The sequence below is a fragment of the Falco cherrug genome, chromosome 8 (genome assembly GCF_023634085.1).
Source record: "Falco cherrug isolate bFalChe1 chromosome 8, bFalChe1.pri, whole genome shotgun sequence".
Lineage (NCBI taxonomy): Eukaryota > Metazoa > Chordata > Aves > Falconiformes > Falconidae > Falco > Falco cherrug.
In genome coordinates this window covers 8,202,144-8,220,019 of record NC_073704.1, presented here as the reverse complement: position 1 = coordinate 8,220,019, position 17,876 = coordinate 8,202,144, and the positions used below count along the sequence as shown (strand labels likewise).

The 17,876-nt window shown below is 42.4% G+C and overlaps 1 protein-coding gene across 1 annotated transcript in view; it reads left to right on the top strand.

Annotated features, from left to right (window-relative positions):
• The window catches only part of IQCA1 (IQ motif containing with AAA domain 1), a 112,297-nt gene that overhangs the window by 60,538 nt on the left and 33,883 nt on the right, over positions 1-17,876 (top strand). The window contains exons 8-11 of the mRNA XM_055719502.1: positions 1,605-1,730; positions 6,992-7,067; positions 13,259-13,365; positions 13,575-13,670. Coding sequence (XP_055575477.1) covers positions 1,605-1,730; positions 6,992-7,067; positions 13,259-13,365; positions 13,575-13,670 — 405 coding nt within the window. The remainder of the gene's footprint in view (positions 1-1,604; positions 1,731-6,991; positions 7,068-13,258; positions 13,366-13,574; positions 13,671-17,876) is intronic.

Genomic DNA, 17,876 nt, shown 5'->3' with positions numbered 1-17,876 from the left:
ATAGTAGAGACAGACCTTTTTTCTTGCCACCTTATCAAACGGATGAAGGCAAGACAGAAGGGTAAGGACAGTTCAACAATTTAGTCCTGTTATAGCAGGTTCATGAAAACAGAAGCCCTATATAGCCCCTTTCAGTATCATTCATCTGTATAAAAACACGAAAGCAAACCGTTCCAATCAGGGTCTGGATATACTTCAAACATCACCAGTAGAACTCAAAAACGCTGCTTAAAATTAAAACCTTCTGTCAATTGCATGTGTGCTTACAGGTACCGTGCTGGATAAACCCACCCCTGAGATGCTGGAAACTGTGACGGTTACCCTTTGGTAGGCAGTCAGAGCAGAGGGTGGAGGTGACAAGGCTGGATTTCTGGCAGGGTACTACAATAAAGGATACACTTGGAGTAGCTCTGTTGGTTTTGGATACAGCAGGCCTGCTGGGACACTAAAAACCTATTTTGAACTCTAGTCAATCTGTTAATCTATCCTAGGGAATGAAATGCTTCACTGCTTATCACCACAAGATATGACTGAATGGTGCTCGGGGTTTAAATTACCATATTTAATTAAATGTAAGATACTGAAATGCTTGGGGAAATCCACTAATGAAATTTCACTGGCTGCAAAGCACAGCCCTTGTCATTGTCCCTTCCCGCTGTCCAATCTTCAATACATTAAAAGACATTCTTTAGAAAACAAATATTTTTACCGTTACAGGAAACATCTTACAATTGGAAATGTTTTAACTTCTACTCTTTCAGGGTACTGCCAATATTAATGGCCCATTAATAAACTCCAATGGTCACAGATTTTCTGATTTACACTCATCAGTAGATGATCTTAGAATTCCTCTCAGGGACAATGAAAGGTGCCTGGGAACAAAAGAACAGTAGAAAAAGCAAATTTTACCCTCTGCCTTTTTCCAGATAATAAAGTATAAATGGCCAGGAACTATAGTTATGGAAATGGATACAGCTGTACCCAGTTACCGGCTGACTACTAGCTTGCAGGGATAAAGGTGCTGGGCTATCCATGTGTATCTGTCAGGGTCTGTCACAATATCTCTATCCAATCTCTCTTGCTCACTAGAACAATTTCAGTCTTTAGCCACATATTGAAATTAGACATGCCTCAGGGCAGCCTCTCAAAATCCATCTCTATAAAATCAATCTGCCTTAGAAACACTAGGACAAATTCATAATCTGAGTCCAAGTCCAGAGGGAACTTTAAGTTGTATGTCATTAGAATATTGTGCTTCTGGGTGGTTTCAGGAATTGGTCTTACTTCATAAAAACCCTTGCAATCTGGGACATTGAAACTGCCTCTTTCCCGGTGATATATTGGGATAGTCAGCACCTATTCTAAAGTTTGCAGGTAGGAGTGCCCTCAGCATAAATTAAAAGGGCTTCTTGGTAACGGAAGGGTCAGCCACTCTGGAATTCATAGGGGGCTACCAAGCAACGTGTTGGATATCGTGTTTCCCCAATACTGGAAAGCTGAAAGTGAGGAAGGAAAAACACACACTGGTTCCTACAGCACCTCTAACACACCTTGCACATGAAAATGTTTGACCAGCTCTTCACATTCCCTTCTGTCTCTTTCAGGTTGCTGCGGAACTGGCTGCCAAAAAGGAGATGGCTTTGCAGAAACAAGACCAAAAGGGGAAAAAAGAAAAGGAAGAAAGGAAAGACAAAACCAAGGGGGAAAAGCCACTGAAAACTGGAAAGAAGGTAAGGCATCCTGCAGTAAAAAGGTAGCCAAAGTCCACATTATTCAGCCATATGTGGGCAGAGGCTATTAATTTCCATCAGACTGGTCACCAAGGCTTCAGGCTTGGGTTCAGAAGCCAGAAACTGGCTGAGGCCAGTCCCTCTTAACCTTTCAATTAGCTTGATGATTCCAGGGAACTGAATTTTACCTCTCGTGTTTTAGGAACAGCCATTTGCACAGCCATGACTCAGCTCAGTGGGAAGAGCTGATATGGGTGCAGGCTGCCGGAGACGTAGATGAGGGAAAAAATACACTTTAGGGTTTTGAAATCATTACCAGGACAGCGTGCGCACGCTTTTCAAAGCGCTGTTGCTTTTTTGCATGCGCAGATAACAAAACGGTGCCCAGCTAACCAAGCAAACACTTCCACTTTCAGTGTGGCATACAGAGAAATTAATTACTCCTGCTCCCTTGCACAGCTGGGAAACCAGAATCTTAGTCTCCCCCAAATACCCACCTCAGTTTGTGTGGGTTTCAAACTGATTTATAAGTACAGTTCCGTGTAGGCCAGCTGCACCTTCGTACTGCAAGTATTTTGTAAGCCTGTAAATAGCAGCTATGCATTCTCAGTCCACATTCTTAGGGCATGAACTGGTTTTTTTGCTTCAAGTCACAGCGGACACCATCAGTGTATGATTACTCCCTGGAATCTTTCACATACTAAGGGCTGGTTTCACAGAAAGCCTGCTGAATTATTTCAGGAGCAACCTCACTGAGAAAGACACCTGTGAAACAGTGCAGTGACCAAAGGGCATCTTCAAAGGCAAGCTATGACACAAAAATTGTAGGCTTTTGCTGAAGCAGGAACTCTGGTTTCTCATTTACTTTATACTATAAACAAAGTTGAAACAATATATATAGATTTTTAATAAGGGTCATTAATCTCTCACCAAGTATGTGGAGGAGAAGGTTGAGTTTTCTGGGGCAGAGCTTACTCTTCAGTGCAAGCTTTACACAAATTAATTTTAAGTCCTAACCCTAGAACAACCACAACACAAAGATGCTTTTCTTGGACAACATCCATTAGTCTGGCCAAAGCTCTGATAACAACTAGCCAGGAACCTAAACTAACTGAACTTAGGGAGCATCAGCCTGTCTAATTGGGAGGTAGATACCAAAGCGTAACGTAGATAGATCAACTTTGCCAGTTGAAAACACTATTTGGGTCATACAAAACAACATTTGCGTTTTGGGGTTGGGTTTTCTTCCTTTTCTAAGTGAAAACGCACAGCAGGCTGAAGGAGCAGCATACATAAACGTGTTTTCATAGCTCTTTAAGCCTGGTCTTGCATGGCTAACTAGGAAGGGTAGTGGCTGCTCCTGTGCAGACAGTCTGTTTTTAAAGGTCTGGTCACATATGTCTTCAGACAGTCATTTGTGACATTCAGACACTAGTGCTAGTGTCACCAGCGAAGGCACCACACTCCCAGCAGTGGAAGGTGATTACTGGTACCCACTTCGCTGTATCTTGGCGGCAGAGCAGAGCCAGCCCAGGGGAGCAGCAGAGGAGAAAGGAGGGTAATGCCTGCAGACCTCAGCCAAATAATACAGATACCAAGTTGTTTATTGTCCGTAAGACTTCTGATGATTTGTACTAGTGCCGAGTTCAGCTCTGTGGGACCACTTCGCGGTGTAACCCCTTAAATCACACGTGCACTGCAGAACTCAATGGGAAAGAGCAGATAAAAGCACATGTATGAAGGCAATAGCTTAGAAAAGCTTTTGAAATTAGAGACTTTAAAGACCATTGTCATTCACAGCTGTAGAACCCTGTAGCATCTCAGACAGCCCAGTTCCTTTTGGAAGCATTCACGAGGGTGTCCTCTAATGGCTTACTGCAGCTTTGCCCTTGTCCTCGCTCCTTCCCAACTCAGCTGGCCCAGAACAAGCTCCTGTGATGCCTCTGGTCTCACACAGGCAATGAAAAGGGCTGCTCCAGACACTTCAGTCCGAGCGAGACAGTAACGTTCAGGCTGAAAACACCAAACCCAACCCAAGCTTCTGAAACCGCATGGCAACATACTCAGCTGCTTAAAAACCCGACTCTCACAGGGTAGATTTGATTCCTTGTTAGTTCTGCACATTTCACTAGATAAGAACCAACACCACCAGAAATGAATCTCAACCCCCTCACAGCCTCTACAGGGTTGTTTTGAAATAGGGTGAAACAACAATATAGAGCTCTGGGGCTTTATAACTTCACATCGTTCTCGTCTCTTCAGCCATCACAACTCCTGTCAAGTAAAATTCTGAGCCATTATAGAAGGCTCTCTATGGTTCATTGAGAAAGAACAAAGGGAACATTCTCTCCAAGGTTATAATGCTGACAGGGGAAAAAATAGTATCTAAGACCAGTTGAGAAGTATTTGGAAAAGTTCTAACAGCAGGACTCTTATTAAAATAAGTATAGACTATAAGTCATAGCAATGCAGGCAGAAAAAAAAGCCCCGCTCATAACTTCAGCTCTTAAAGAAAACAACAGTTTGATCCCAGAAGGAAATTTAAGTATTTCTGAAAAGCCTGATAGCAATCTTTAAAAAAAAGTGTATTTGATATCAAAGTAACTTCATTTTCTCAGTAAGGTGCTGATTTGATTTCCCATCGGGCATGGGGCAGACAGGGCTGTGTGATCCCTCTTTTCAATAGCAGAACACACATTAGACCAGTCCGGGCTGCCTCACCCAGTAACACGCTGCAGCCTGTCTGACCGAACACCAGCAAGGCTGCGCCTGCCTAGATTTCATCCAGGAACGTTTAACAGCGAGACACATTTTGTCCTTCGTGAAACTCATTAGCAAAATCTCCATAGCAAAAGTGCACAATGGAGTCAATTCAAAATTTTCCCTGCTGTTGAATGAGAATCACCTGGTGTGGGCTAGGCTGTGGAGAGCTTCAGAAATATATTCAGCCTGTTATTTCCATATCTCTGCTTAGGGTGAAGCACATATTGCTGGTTCAAGGTGCATGAGCACACCGAACAAGCATGGAATCAATCAACCGAACATAGAAAAACACACGAACTGACTTCAAAGGAAAAGAAGTTTTTTTATATTAGATTAACTCTTCCACCGTTAATAGAGGCAAAAGGGAATACAGAACAGCATTCCGCAAGTGTCCTTTAGACACACAGTGCTTTTGATTAAAATCAATGAAATTGACACAACAATATTATTTACACGAGTGTATAAAATCATTGAAGCTAGTAATTAAAATGATTTATTGCCTTATTTGTAACAATAAAAAAACCCCACAGTAACCTGTCCTGTGCTGTTAAGAGGCTAAAAATGAATAACCCATTTTTAGGCTGTTTTAGGGGGGAAATTGTTGGAGGTTTTTTAAATAGTTAGCAGTATTTCCTCTTAGACCATCAAGTTTTAATCATTTTCCATAAAATATCATGGAAAAAGTGTTAAAAGAATGGATTCTGCCTACCGAAAAAAAATCCAAGGATGAATCTTAAAATGCCACACCTTGCAAAAGTTGAGAGTACATTAGAGTAACTGGGAATTGGAGCTCTGGATGTCAGCTCCTCAAACTCTTGCTTAGACTTTACCAAACAGTCCTTGACGTTTAGTCTAGAGACTCCTGAATCCCTTTCAAACGTGTCTATAAAGCTCAGGGTAGAAGTGATAAATGTATTTAGATTTTGCATGTCCTTCTGGGCCCAAACTTTAATTACTGTAATAACACTTCAATTAAAAACAGATATTTAATAATTCACATGACCTGGCTGCAACTGTACCCGCTGATAGCAGGTATGCAATGGCGCCTAATTACAGAGGCATATTTAGGGGAGTTGATTAGTTTTAGCTATTCCAGGAGCTGCACTTTCTATGTTGCTGATAACCAGTGGCTTACAAACTGCATATTGGTTAGCAAAGCCTGATCCAGCTTGTGCTTTTTTGCATAAATCCACACTAACCTCCTCCCAAGAGAGTGCTCTAATTTCCCCGCTAATAACTATCACCTTACTAGCATTAAGACTTATGACTGATAAAATATGAAGAAACTTTGATAATTTTTTGGCAAGTTTTTCCATTAGAAATGCTGGTTCAAAGCAATTAAACTATTTAAAGATCATGTCAATATTGTTTACCTTAGACAAGAAAAGGTCAGAATGTTTTGATTTGTTGAAACAAAATATTTTGTTTTGCAAGATACTCCAAGGTAACTATTTTTCTTTGTGATTACAGATTAAAATGAGGTTTCAACATCTTGGAATTACCCACAAGTTGGGAATTCCTGGGGTGGGGTAAGGGAGAAACACTAAAATAAGAGTAAAAAATAGTAAGGTAATTTCATTTACATGTTGCAAGTCTCCTACCTATATTACACGTTCAGACAAGCCTAAGTTTAATTCTTGTGAGCTTAGCAGGTCAACTGATGCACTGACACACACCCCTCTCTTCTTTCAAGGGGATAAAACTTCCTTATAGCTTGCCAGGAAAAAATTTAGTTGATGAAACTGGTCCCCACAGGGGACGGCAATCACCCCGCTGTCTGGTGGAGGGACAACTCAGCAGGGCATGAGCAACCCAGGAGGTTTCCGAGACGCATTGATAACAACTTCCTTCAAGTGGTAGAGGAGCCAAGGAGGAGGGGGTGCTGCACTGGACCTTGTTCTCCCCAACAAGGAGGGGCTGGTGGGGGATGGGAGGCTCAAGGGCAGCCTTGCCTGCAGTGACCACGAAATGGTGGCATTCAAGATCCCTAGGGCAGCGAGGAGGGGGCACAGCAGGCTCACTGCCCTGGGCTTGAGGAGAGCAGACTTTGGCCTCTTCAGGGATCTGCTTGGTAGCGTACCATGGAATGAAGCCCTGGAGAAATGAGGGGCCCCAGGGCCCCCTCCTTCCTTCCTGAAGAGCAAATCAAACCTCCGTGACCCATCGTTTTGCTTTACTAGCAGCAAGACGCTGGCCCAGGCTGCCCCGAGCAGCTGTGGCTGCCCCATCCCTGGCAGTCTTCAAGGCCAGGCTGGACGGGGCTGGGAGCAACCTGGGCTGGTGGAAGGTAGCCCTGTCCCTGGCAGGGCAATAGGAACTTGGTCATCTTTAAGGTCCCTTCCAGCCCAAAGCATTCTATAATTCTGTGAAACAATACTGTGTTATTCCTCAGATTAAAGCAAACCTTTAAAAATCCAATTAAAATTGTGACACTTTCGTAGTTGTGAAGTTGCTACATATTAATATTTTGATTTTTCTTTTCACCACCCCCCATCTAGAAAGAGGAGGAAGGCTGGAAAATGGCTCCGAGTAATTTCCTTTCAATAATGGAAGAAGGAAACAGTCAATACAAAGGTCAGTAGAAAAAGATAACAACTACAGCTGGAATGTTCTTCTAATTCAGCTTAATCTGAATGTCACTCCTATAAGGTCAAGCTGGGCAGCTGCCCAAACTATGTAACATTATAGAAATGAGGACATTAAAGGGGAAAAAAAAATTAAGAAAAGGTATTTAAGGAAGGGAATCTTTCACTACCTCAAGTCTTCCTAGGAGTCTCTCAAAATCATTAAGCTAACCACACAGAAAGGTACATCTCTATGAGTGAAAGTGACCAAACTAGAAACCAGAGTGGTTTAATGTATGTACAAGGGCTTTTGTGGATTTTGAGGGCAACAGAAGTGACTTCTGAATAGCAAATAATTCAAAAGCACTACACTGTAGGTCAGGCTTCAGCATTAACGTTTTCGTGCTCCTCTAACTCTTCAGCTGTCTTCCTCTTACACATGGAAAAAGTCCATGGATTCATTCACCTACACAAATCTACAGCCAGTCAAATTTATTTTTGATCACATGTTTTAATAGGAGGATCATCTTTTCAAGCAAAGGCGTGAAAAATGCTGCTGGACTATAAATATACTTGCTCCATGCAAAGCGTGTGCAACTTAAACGTAACGCAGACTCACAGCTAGGAGACTGGCTGGGTTTTCACTTTGAGAAAGCATCCAAAACTAGGGGGTTCTCTAATGAAAAAAATACTTTCACGAAAAGATGTCTTGTTCTTTTCCAGATCTCTTCTCTCTCTCTCTCTCCTCTACGCTTGATGTCTTTGTCTCTCTAAAACTCATCTTCGGTGTGCGCCCTAGATACACCAGTGAGAGAGCAGTCACTTTTGCTGGGCCTGGAAGCCATGCACTTGGCTGCAATGGAAAGGAGCATCTGTCCCATGAGCTAAAAGCGAACAGCACGATAGGACTCCAGAGGTCAGACAAGCCAAATCGAAGTCCTTGGTTGTACAGTGTGCCTGATCAAAGGTTTCAGGGTTATTTTTGCTGTATTTCACGCAGATTCTATTCTCAGAGTTATCAAAAATACCTTTTTCTGCTTCCCACTCTGCAGAGTTAGTGGCTTGCTAAAATTCCTCATATGAAAAGTCTCCATTGTTCCCTCCCAAAGACAAGTTACTGGCATCAAGTTTTCTGCCTGGTTTGTGTTGGTTGGAGAGAAAGAAGGATGCAGCTTACTTGCTAAATATACATCAGTACAGTTTTGCCTGACCTCTGACTTTCAACAATTAGGATCTTCTTATACATTGTAAATCATGACACAGTTTTATGGCTAAAGTGGAGTTCTTTGTCCCATATTCTGCTCTTGAATGCTGCATCAGAATCCCATGGAAGTCAGCAGGGGTTTTAGATAAGGATCAAATCCATCTATGCTCCTTTCATTAACTGACCAGGAACATTACTTCTGCTTTTCTATGCACTCGGGACAAAGCGGCACCTTGCAGCTCGAAACCAGCAATAACAAGACCACTGTTCCCACCCAGCAAGTCTCAAGAGCAATGAAGGAGCAGTGTAGAAGCCCTACCTGTTGCAAAGTAGCACAAAGGAGGCAAGAGGGTTTTGCATTGCTACATAGGCTCGGCAATATGCTCATCTAGCACTCTGCTAATGAGTAGGTGGTATCGCAGCGGTGCTTCCCTCTGCTCCCACGGTGCTGCTTGGATCCCCTGCTGAGCCCTTACAGTCTAACAGGCTTCAACACAATGCTGAACTGTAAATTCATGAACTCCTTGCGTTTGTGCAAACAGCTCTCCAGGTTGTAGAAAACAGGTTTGGCGGTAACCTCAACACAGGTTTCAACAGTGCTTCCCAACATGGCTGTGGATACCAGTGTTATTCCAACACCACCACACAGGTCAGTAGGTTAGTTTAGTAGGAGTAGAGACTCCCAAGTTTTGCAACTAGTCAAGTAATAACAAGGCAGAGGGTTTATGAGAGGATGGAGGACACGTTTGTCACCCAAACTGTATCTGAATACCAGCACTACCATTCTTAACAAGACCCCTGCTTTGAGTTCTGCAAGTACATAACTTTTTGGAGTTACTCACACTAACTTTTTACATGAAAAATGAGTGCTGGATTAGAGGTGTTGTGATCCTGTATATCTCACCAGACCTCCCAAGGACAACTCAGCAGCCTAATAACTGTCTATGGAGCCTGTTCAGGCACCTGAATTGGATACCTAAAGCCAGTCAGAGTATCTTTGCCTTCCCATTACGTACTGGCAGCACTTGCAGGTACACTGCCGTGACATGCTCAGGTGGGTCAGGCACAGGCAGAATCTTTTTGTGGTACATAAAGACTCAGGTAAACACTGATGCTCACCCTCCAGTCCATCCTGCCAGAGCTGACAGCTATTCCTCTGGCTCTGAAGGCACAGAAGAAGGAACCAGAGCACAACCAGAAACACTCAGGGTGGAAAGAGCTCTCTTGCAAGCCTCAAATAGCTTCAGTTCTGGCTTATGTACAATAAGAATTTATAGCTATTCAGGTAAGCTTCAGGTATTTTGGTGGGGTTTTTTCCCTCCTAGTGAACCAAGCCTGTTCAACACCATACTTACTTTTAGTAAACAGCTGTTAATCCCTCCTTGCAGCACATTCCTCATTCACAAGCACTTAGTGCTTTTTATTGCAGGATACTCTTTTATCACAATACTGCCTGGTGGTTGTTCAGAATAATTTTACTTATAATCTGGCTGTGGAGAATGTTCCTTTTTCCAAGGCCTCCAGAATAAAATCTAGAACAACTTGTGACCAGGACAGTGTAAGCAGTTTCTTGTATTTTTAATTTTAGCCTGGTTTCATTTCAGTAGCAGAACTGTTCAGAGAAAAAAAAAAAAAAAAGACGACATTTGAATGTGGTCTTTCTACATTGGGAACTTTTTTGCTACCTATGTAGAAATAGGTCAGTTACTATCACAGGTCACACAAGTTCAAATGTATTAGTGCCTAAATCTTGAAAACATCATTGAAGTAAAGAAGCTTGGTTAAGAAAGGTTTACATCAGATGCCTACAGTGCAATCATTTAAAGACCCTTATGAGCATGTCTAAAGTTTACCTAAATGATAGCTGACCAAGTAACAAACGTTTCTGTTTTATCACATGCACACACCCTCCACACTTACAATTATGAAAGGCTTCCCATCCCCTTAAGCTGGGCACTTTGTTCTTAGATTGCTTAAATGTTTTAAAAGACGTAGATCAGTTTTCATAAAGATCTAAGCATTTCAGTTACAGACTTTACCACCCCCTTCCCCAGGCTAGAACTACTACCTAAACTTCACTGGAGTCCATGAAGACTTTTAGTCTTCTGGAACTTTACTTGGCAGTTTTGCTAGTTGCAAAACTACATTGGTCAAGCTCCATCTAAAACAGTTGTTTTATATACTGTTGGTGGAAACAGCCCATTTGTGTGACATCTGCTTTTACACTGGAATAGCAAGAGTTGATGTGGAGCAAATGTAAGCAGTCTGAATCATTACTCCTGTCTTCCTGGGCTTTATATTTGCAGTCCACTGTGCTGCGAGTCAGCAGCATGCTCTTCCCCCCCTTATACAGACAGCCAGCTGATATTTATGACTTGCTTCTTGTTGTAGAGGATATTTGAGTTCAACCCAAATACTCCACAGCCAAGACTTTAAGGTGTGGTGCTATTACATATTTTTAACCAGGCATCAAAAATCCAATCCTTTTACCAGGAGGTTCAAAGTAGGCATTTTAAGAAAACCTTCACGCTTCAGACAAATACGTTTCAATTATTAGTCACAAGGTGTTCTCAGAAATTCGGGGGTATTGGAGTTACCTACTAGTCTGCAGAATGAAAACTAATGCTGCTGAGACGGTGCTTTTGAGTCCTGAGCTAGAGAGGTACGCATATAAAACAATCCAAAGAAAAGCATGCACTATTTTAAAAGAGGTGGTATAAATTGCACTGCATACACACATGCACAAAAATAGCTCCCATAGCTGAATGACCCCGTCTGTAACAAAATACCAAGCTCTTTTGACCAGCCAGTGAAAACATAACATCCTTAGCCTCCTGACCTTACTTTAAAAATAACTTTGAAACATTTTGTTGATCTATAAAAGAACAACATAGCATCTAACACCTATATGAGTTATTGATCTCTTTTCTAAACTTAGGGACCTCTAACCTAGCGGCTAACATAGCACTCTGAAAACAACTTCTTACCAGGTAACATCAGAGGCAGCTGCCTAATCTTTGGGGACTATCACTGGTTTGCCTGCAGTAGATATTAATCACTAATCAATTTACACAATGACAATAAACAATTATGGGTGAAAAAAAAAAACAACAGAATAAAAAAATCTATGGATCCCTCTGTGAAAAAATAAATATCTAAACCCTAGTACTCCTGTGAAAACACAGCATTTGCAACCTGTTGACCTAGTCAGGAAAGCATTTAAAAACTCACAGAACTCCCATGTAATATCCCCTTTCCCCAAGGCTGAAATTCCAGGCTGGTAACCCTAGAGAAGGTACCTTTTAACTAGGGCAAATCAGCTTTCCCTCCTGAAATATTACGTGACATCTGTCATGCCACCTGATGAGCCACCAGTAATTTAAAAAAATTAATGTCTATACCTTTGAGTTTCTTTCCTCATTACCAAAAAATCCACTGTCCTTCTCAATCTCTGTCATTTTCCCTTATGAAATTAAGACTACTCACCTGCAAAAACTATTCCCTATGTGCAAAGCCACAAATACTCCGCATGTAATTGGACTCTGAAAATTCGTAGGGCATGGAAGTAGCAGCTAGCTTTATATTAACTGGACTAAAACTTGAATGATCTCCTATGGGTACTGTGAAAACCTTCCTGAATTTATAGTGCCTTAGAAATGGCAGTGGGTACAGGACAGAGGATCCTGCACAAAACAGATTCATAAAGGAGCCAGTGTCTTAAAGCGGAAAGCTGTCATGTTTAAATCATGTGGAGATTGAATTAGCACCTACTGCTAGAGGTTAGCTGTCATTTATAAAGGTTCTATCAGGGCTTGAAATGCAAGGAAATGCAAGATACTAATTGTCTTCCTTTTCAAATTAGCTTAAGAAACGTAGAAAGAACAGAAGTGCTTCTATTTAAAAAGGTACATTTTGCTAATAACATAGAATTCAAATATACACCTGGCTTGCCAGACTACATTTAGATTTCTTTCTAAAGAGCAAATTGCAGTTGGTCCCAACAAAAATAAAGAACTGCACCTCAGGATCATTAGCTACTTTATCAGGAACGGGGTGGGGTTGGGGTTTTTTTTGATCACCAGTTTGCACAAGCTTGCCTTGTTCCTGGAGTTAGGTCTCCTTATCACTTAGCCTTTGCGCAACACTAAGAAACACAGGTGCTGTATCAGGTGCCTCGTCTCTTTCTGAAAAAGACTCTGCTGCCTCTCAATTACTGCATCCAGCTTCAAGCTCCCCAGACAATGTTAAAACTCTGCGTGGCTGTACGTCACTTGGAGGTTGGAGGCAAGTTACTGCTCCGTCGGTCTCACTGTCTGCTCTCGCTGCCATCTCCACGTGCTCGGTGCAAGCTTTTATGCCTTTTCCAGCGCTCCTGGTCCATATTTCAGCCTCATGTGAATTACTACAAAGACCAACTCTCCAAGTTGCAGCTGCTTTAGCTTAGCATTAGGTAACTGAGCAGGAGAGAAGAAGGGAACTTCCTGGTTTAAATTAAACACCTTCCTTTGGTCCCCAAGCCTGCATTATACCAGCCACAAGATGTGCACAAAGAGCACGCTCCTCGGGACAGGAGTCATCCTTGTGACTTTTTGTGGTAAAGATTTAAGCACTATCTGCTATTAAACAGAGAGAAAGAATGCCAATGCCAGGCACGATGTGGTTCGGCTGATACTGTGCTACCTGCTCTTGAAGATGAGCAACACTCCAGGCATCCAGCTTTACAACCTCCAAATCGCATTATCCTCCTGAAGTCTGATACCAATTTACAGGCCAAGGCAAGAAAAGTTAACCTGGAGATATACAGATCCTAGCACAACAGGGCTCTGAACTTGGTAAGGGTCCCTAGAGCCAGCTACTTTCATACAGCTAATAATTTAATAAAAACTGCCTACAACTGCCTATTTTTTGCCTCCAGAAGCAGTTGGAGAAACCAATAGCTTCTGTAACTTCCCCCCCCCTTTTATTTTATTTTTTTTTTTCTTTCTTTTGGATAACAGCCGTTTGGCAGAACAGAGAAGAGGGACGGGATTTTCTCCAGGATCATGACCCGGAGCTGATCAAAGAAGAGAAACGGGAAGAAGTGGAGGAAGAGATCAGAGTGCAGGTGTGCTTACAATAGTAAGAGGACACTAATAACGTGCATTGCCTGTGTATATTTCTCTACGGCTCTAAGAACCGGACCTAGCATAGACCTTACCTCCTTCTAGAGTCCCCACTGTCTGTTCTTTGCTTTAACGCTTGTTTAGCTCAACATTTGTCTAAGGTGTAGTGGCAGAACAGAAAACTTAGATTCAACTGTGTGTGTCTGGATAGGTTGATCAATTGATGCAACAGAAACTGGAGAAGCTCAGACTGGCTGTGGATGGAGAGAAGAGTGAGAAACAGAAAAAAGGAAGAAAAAGGGAAAAGGTAAGAACAGCAAGCTGGGACAATTCAGGGTAAATCTCCATTCTATTCAGTGCAAACCCTAGCCTCACAGACGCCAATAGCAAAATGTCCACCCTAAACAGTTACTGAATCTCAAGCCAGAAGCATTTAAAAAAATATATTATTCACCTATAGCTTTTTGGCAGGGCCTTTGGCTTTAACTGTTATTATTCCTTAACCTTTGTAAATATTACTTAGGACAAATGGAACTACTTCAGAGATAAATCATTACAGGATAAATCAGATTTTCAAGAGGGATACATACCCTCTTGAAATCCTCTGATCCAGTCAAACAGGAAAAACCAAGCAATCCCTCTTCCTAAGGTGACAGGTTCAGGTTAATACAGCCTTCCAAAGGCGGCACAGACCTGGGTACCATTAAGTTTTCCAGCTGCCGGCTGTTTTCCTCCTAAATGAGGACTGGTTCAAAACTGTACACCCAAAAGAAAAATTCGCTTTGAACATTTCGGTGTAACCTTTCATTTGTCTATAACACCACATAGATCACATACAGCCAGGTACACACTGATTATTTTGCTACTTACTATGGAAGGGTTTGGGAACTTGCAATTAAGTCAAGCTTATTTAAGCATATAAAATAAGTTGAAGACATACGTGATTTTTAATGTGCATTACCCACTGAAAGACAGCACACGCCATGTTCACATCTAGTTTCACAGCATTACCATATGCAAAATTCCACAGCTTGTGGTTCCCTGAATTCCTTACCCAAGCATTTAAACTATAGATCATGTCAGTGCAAAATAACTCAAAGCTTACAGACCCTACCATTCAATCAGCAGGTCCACTTAAAATCCTCAGGGCAAATAGCCAAACCTAGTCTCATGTTTTATTTTATTTCTATAATCCTTTTAACATGCAAATACTTGCTGTTGCTGAACTTCTACTCAAATTATCTTTAAAAATGCTCTTTCACCCAACAAACATCCAGGGGCAGTTTAATAATGCAAGACTGGAGCGACTGAAAACTGATACCCATTGGATTCCTCAATCTGTTTCAAAAATAGGGAGGCTTAAGGCATGCAGACAAAATATGGCAACAATCTTCCCAAAGTTGTCATAGGCAGATGCATTTAGATCAGCTGGTCAAAACTGCTTCAAAATGTCACACTGAAATTGTAAAGCTTTATGTTAGGGGTTGGTTTGGTTTTATTTTTCCTTTAATATAGTGTTGGAATGGCTTTGGGTGGAGGGAGGTTATTTAACACACACACAGTTGTGCCAGTAGGCTGAGAGAACGAAGTGGGGGAAGCAGGAAAGAAGTACTAATTAAATAATACAAGTTCCCGAAAGATTTTATCGGGGGGGGGGGGGGGGGGGGGGGGGTGTGTGTGTGGAACACAAACACACCACACCAACAGTTTTATTTTAGAGGTGGGGAATGGAAGGAGGTATCCAGTTTTAATCAAAACACATCTTCCCTGCACAAAACCATTTGAAATATCCAGTCGGCATTTTTCTAATTAGCATTTCCATAAATATCTCGGTCCGTAAACCAGCAGAGTGTATGCATACCTGTGTACACAGACTTCAGAACTGCTTTATGAAAATCTGGCCTATATAACAAGAATAATATGAGCTGGAAAGTTTTGGAAGCAGCTTATTAATAATTTGTTATTCAGCAAAAATCCTCTGGTTTTTAAAGGTGTGTGTTACCACATCCTAGGTCCCATATGTCTCCCCTGCAACTATGCAACATGAAATAACAGTGGGTTTGGATTCTTATTGTAGCCAGGAACACATACGAAGCAGGATGCAAAACATTTATTTTTTTTTCCCCCCAAAGAGGGATATTCTGCAAAGATCAGCATTCCCAGGAGGATTCAACGTTTTTCAGAGAAATCAACCTTTTTCCTGCACTCTGTCAATGGGGAACAGGCAGTAAGGGTGATTTCTTTAAGTGAACCCTTACAAGCAGAATTTTCTGGCTAGGGCAGCTACTCCAAATTCGGTGCCACATTTGGCCATCCCTTCTGCTGCCAGGGCAGATTTCTTCTACTTTCTTTGCAGGCAGACAGCACAGAGCCAGGGTCTTTTCTGTTGTCAGGGGATAGTCCCTGCCCAGGGGTAATGTCCTCTGCCTTTTCAAGGGCACCTTAGGATGTAATTTACAACTCTAAGAAATTCTGTCTAGTGCATTTTAGAAATATCTGCCTGACCCACAGGGAATAATTTGAGTTTGAAATCCTGTTTGGCAGTCCCTTTCGCGGGGAATTCAGCAAGGGCATTTTAGAATTAGACTCCAAAGGGAAAGCATAAGGAAGCCAACTGCTCCCTTCTGGTCTGCGTTTCAGATGGCTCAGGTCTTAGATAAACAAAATTTAACAGCTCCAAGCATATCGGTAGGCCACTCCTTTATATCCGTGTGCTGTACTTCCTAGGCTGAACTTTATCACCAACTCCCAAACCTTCAAATACCACTTACTGCTGAAAGCTGACACTTAACCCTGCCAGGAATTGCTCTTATTGCCCCTGAAGATAAAAAGCCCATTTGCCACCTTTGTGGAAGAATCATCTTGGGGGTCAGGATGGAAGGCAAATTGCTCTTCTCACTGCAAGTGGGTCTCCAGACCAGTAGGATGGTCTGGAAATACCTAAACTAATTAGAGTGCATCTAAACTGCAACAAGCCACACTGTGATCATTCGAGGCACAGATCCAATGCCTCTATCCATGTTGGAAGCATCTCACCCCACAGACCATCCTGCTGTTATTTGTCCTTATGGTCCAGCATTGTTAGGCTATAGAGCACAAGCGTCTTCATTAAAAGATACACTGTGCTGGACTCTCGATTGCTCCAGATAGCTCCTGATCTGATGACTGTCACAGGAGAGGAGCAGGGGAGACAACAGAAAGGAATGCGGTTCAGCTCTGCTGCAAATTGCATTTTTCTTCACTAAGCACAGTGGCAGCTTGTCATCATCTCAGCCATGGATCAGCAAGCTGGGATTGTAAGCACCTGTGTAAAAGCAGGCTGAGGAAAGATCCGAAGGGAGATTGCCTCCTAGTGTAGGATATGGCACTGATGTCTGGGAAGGCTTGGCAAAGAGGTTTCAGAAGGTCTAAGTCCCCACCCAGCCTAAAGGAGCCTGTTATAAGACACCTGAAACGAAAGAGAAAAGGCTAGCACTTTCCAAAGCATTTGCCTTCTAAAATGTTGGTGGCATCTATGCCGGCACAAACTTTATGGGAATGTTGTTGTCCTGAGTCCCACCCCTTTCTGCTGACAGCTCAAGCTTCTGATTTGGGTGGCTCAACACAACCCACCAGCTTTACAAGTATTTCTTCTAGATGGATGCCATGTACCCAGAGGGCTTGGCAGCCAAGGGCATCTCTCTTGGGAATTTGCAGCCAAGTAAACCAGCACAGACCTAGCTTCTTTAAACTGGTTTTCCACCCAGCATAAGAGCTGACAGATCAGCTCTCTGCAGTTACTGACCTGGAAGTTACATTTAAGTGCTTATCAGAATGCTTTTTATCAAACCTATTGTGCTGCTTTTCCTGCTCTGCTCCCCCAAGGATTTGTTTCTGATCCAACTGCAGGTAAAGTGACCCGTTGCAAATGAACACACCCGCACATACACAAAGGCATGGCCAAAATTCAGCAAAAAACAAAGAGGGGACATTGGAACTTAAGCATGTAAAAGTTACTTCTGAAACAGGCCTTGCTAGCATCTCAGCACAGCTTTGGATGTCCCTTTTTTATGCAGCAGGGCAGAAGCAAAGAAAACCACAAGAGGTTAACCATAGCTGTGACAGAATATTGATGTCAGTCTAATGACTATCAAAGTCTATCAAAAGCAAAGCCATAGGGAATAAGGCCTGAAGACAGGCTGGGTCAGAACCGAGGAAAGACTGGATTTAAGGACAGCAATTCACACCCTCTGTTGGCTTTTCTGTGGCCGATGGAGATCAGCACCCGGAGCTGACAGACAGCTGTGGAGGCTGCAGCTAAAGCCAGTAGGGATTACAGATCAGAGCTCCTCATTTAGCAAGAGTTTAGCAATCAGCGGGAACATCTTTATCTAAGGACTTTTTCAGTAAAATATCAGAAGCTGCTCTGTATATCTTGGCATTGCCAGAAAAGACTTCTCAACCCAGAGCAGACGCACACACTGTGCAAATCTGCACTTGCTCAGCCTCCCATCCAAGCATCATACGTGATCCA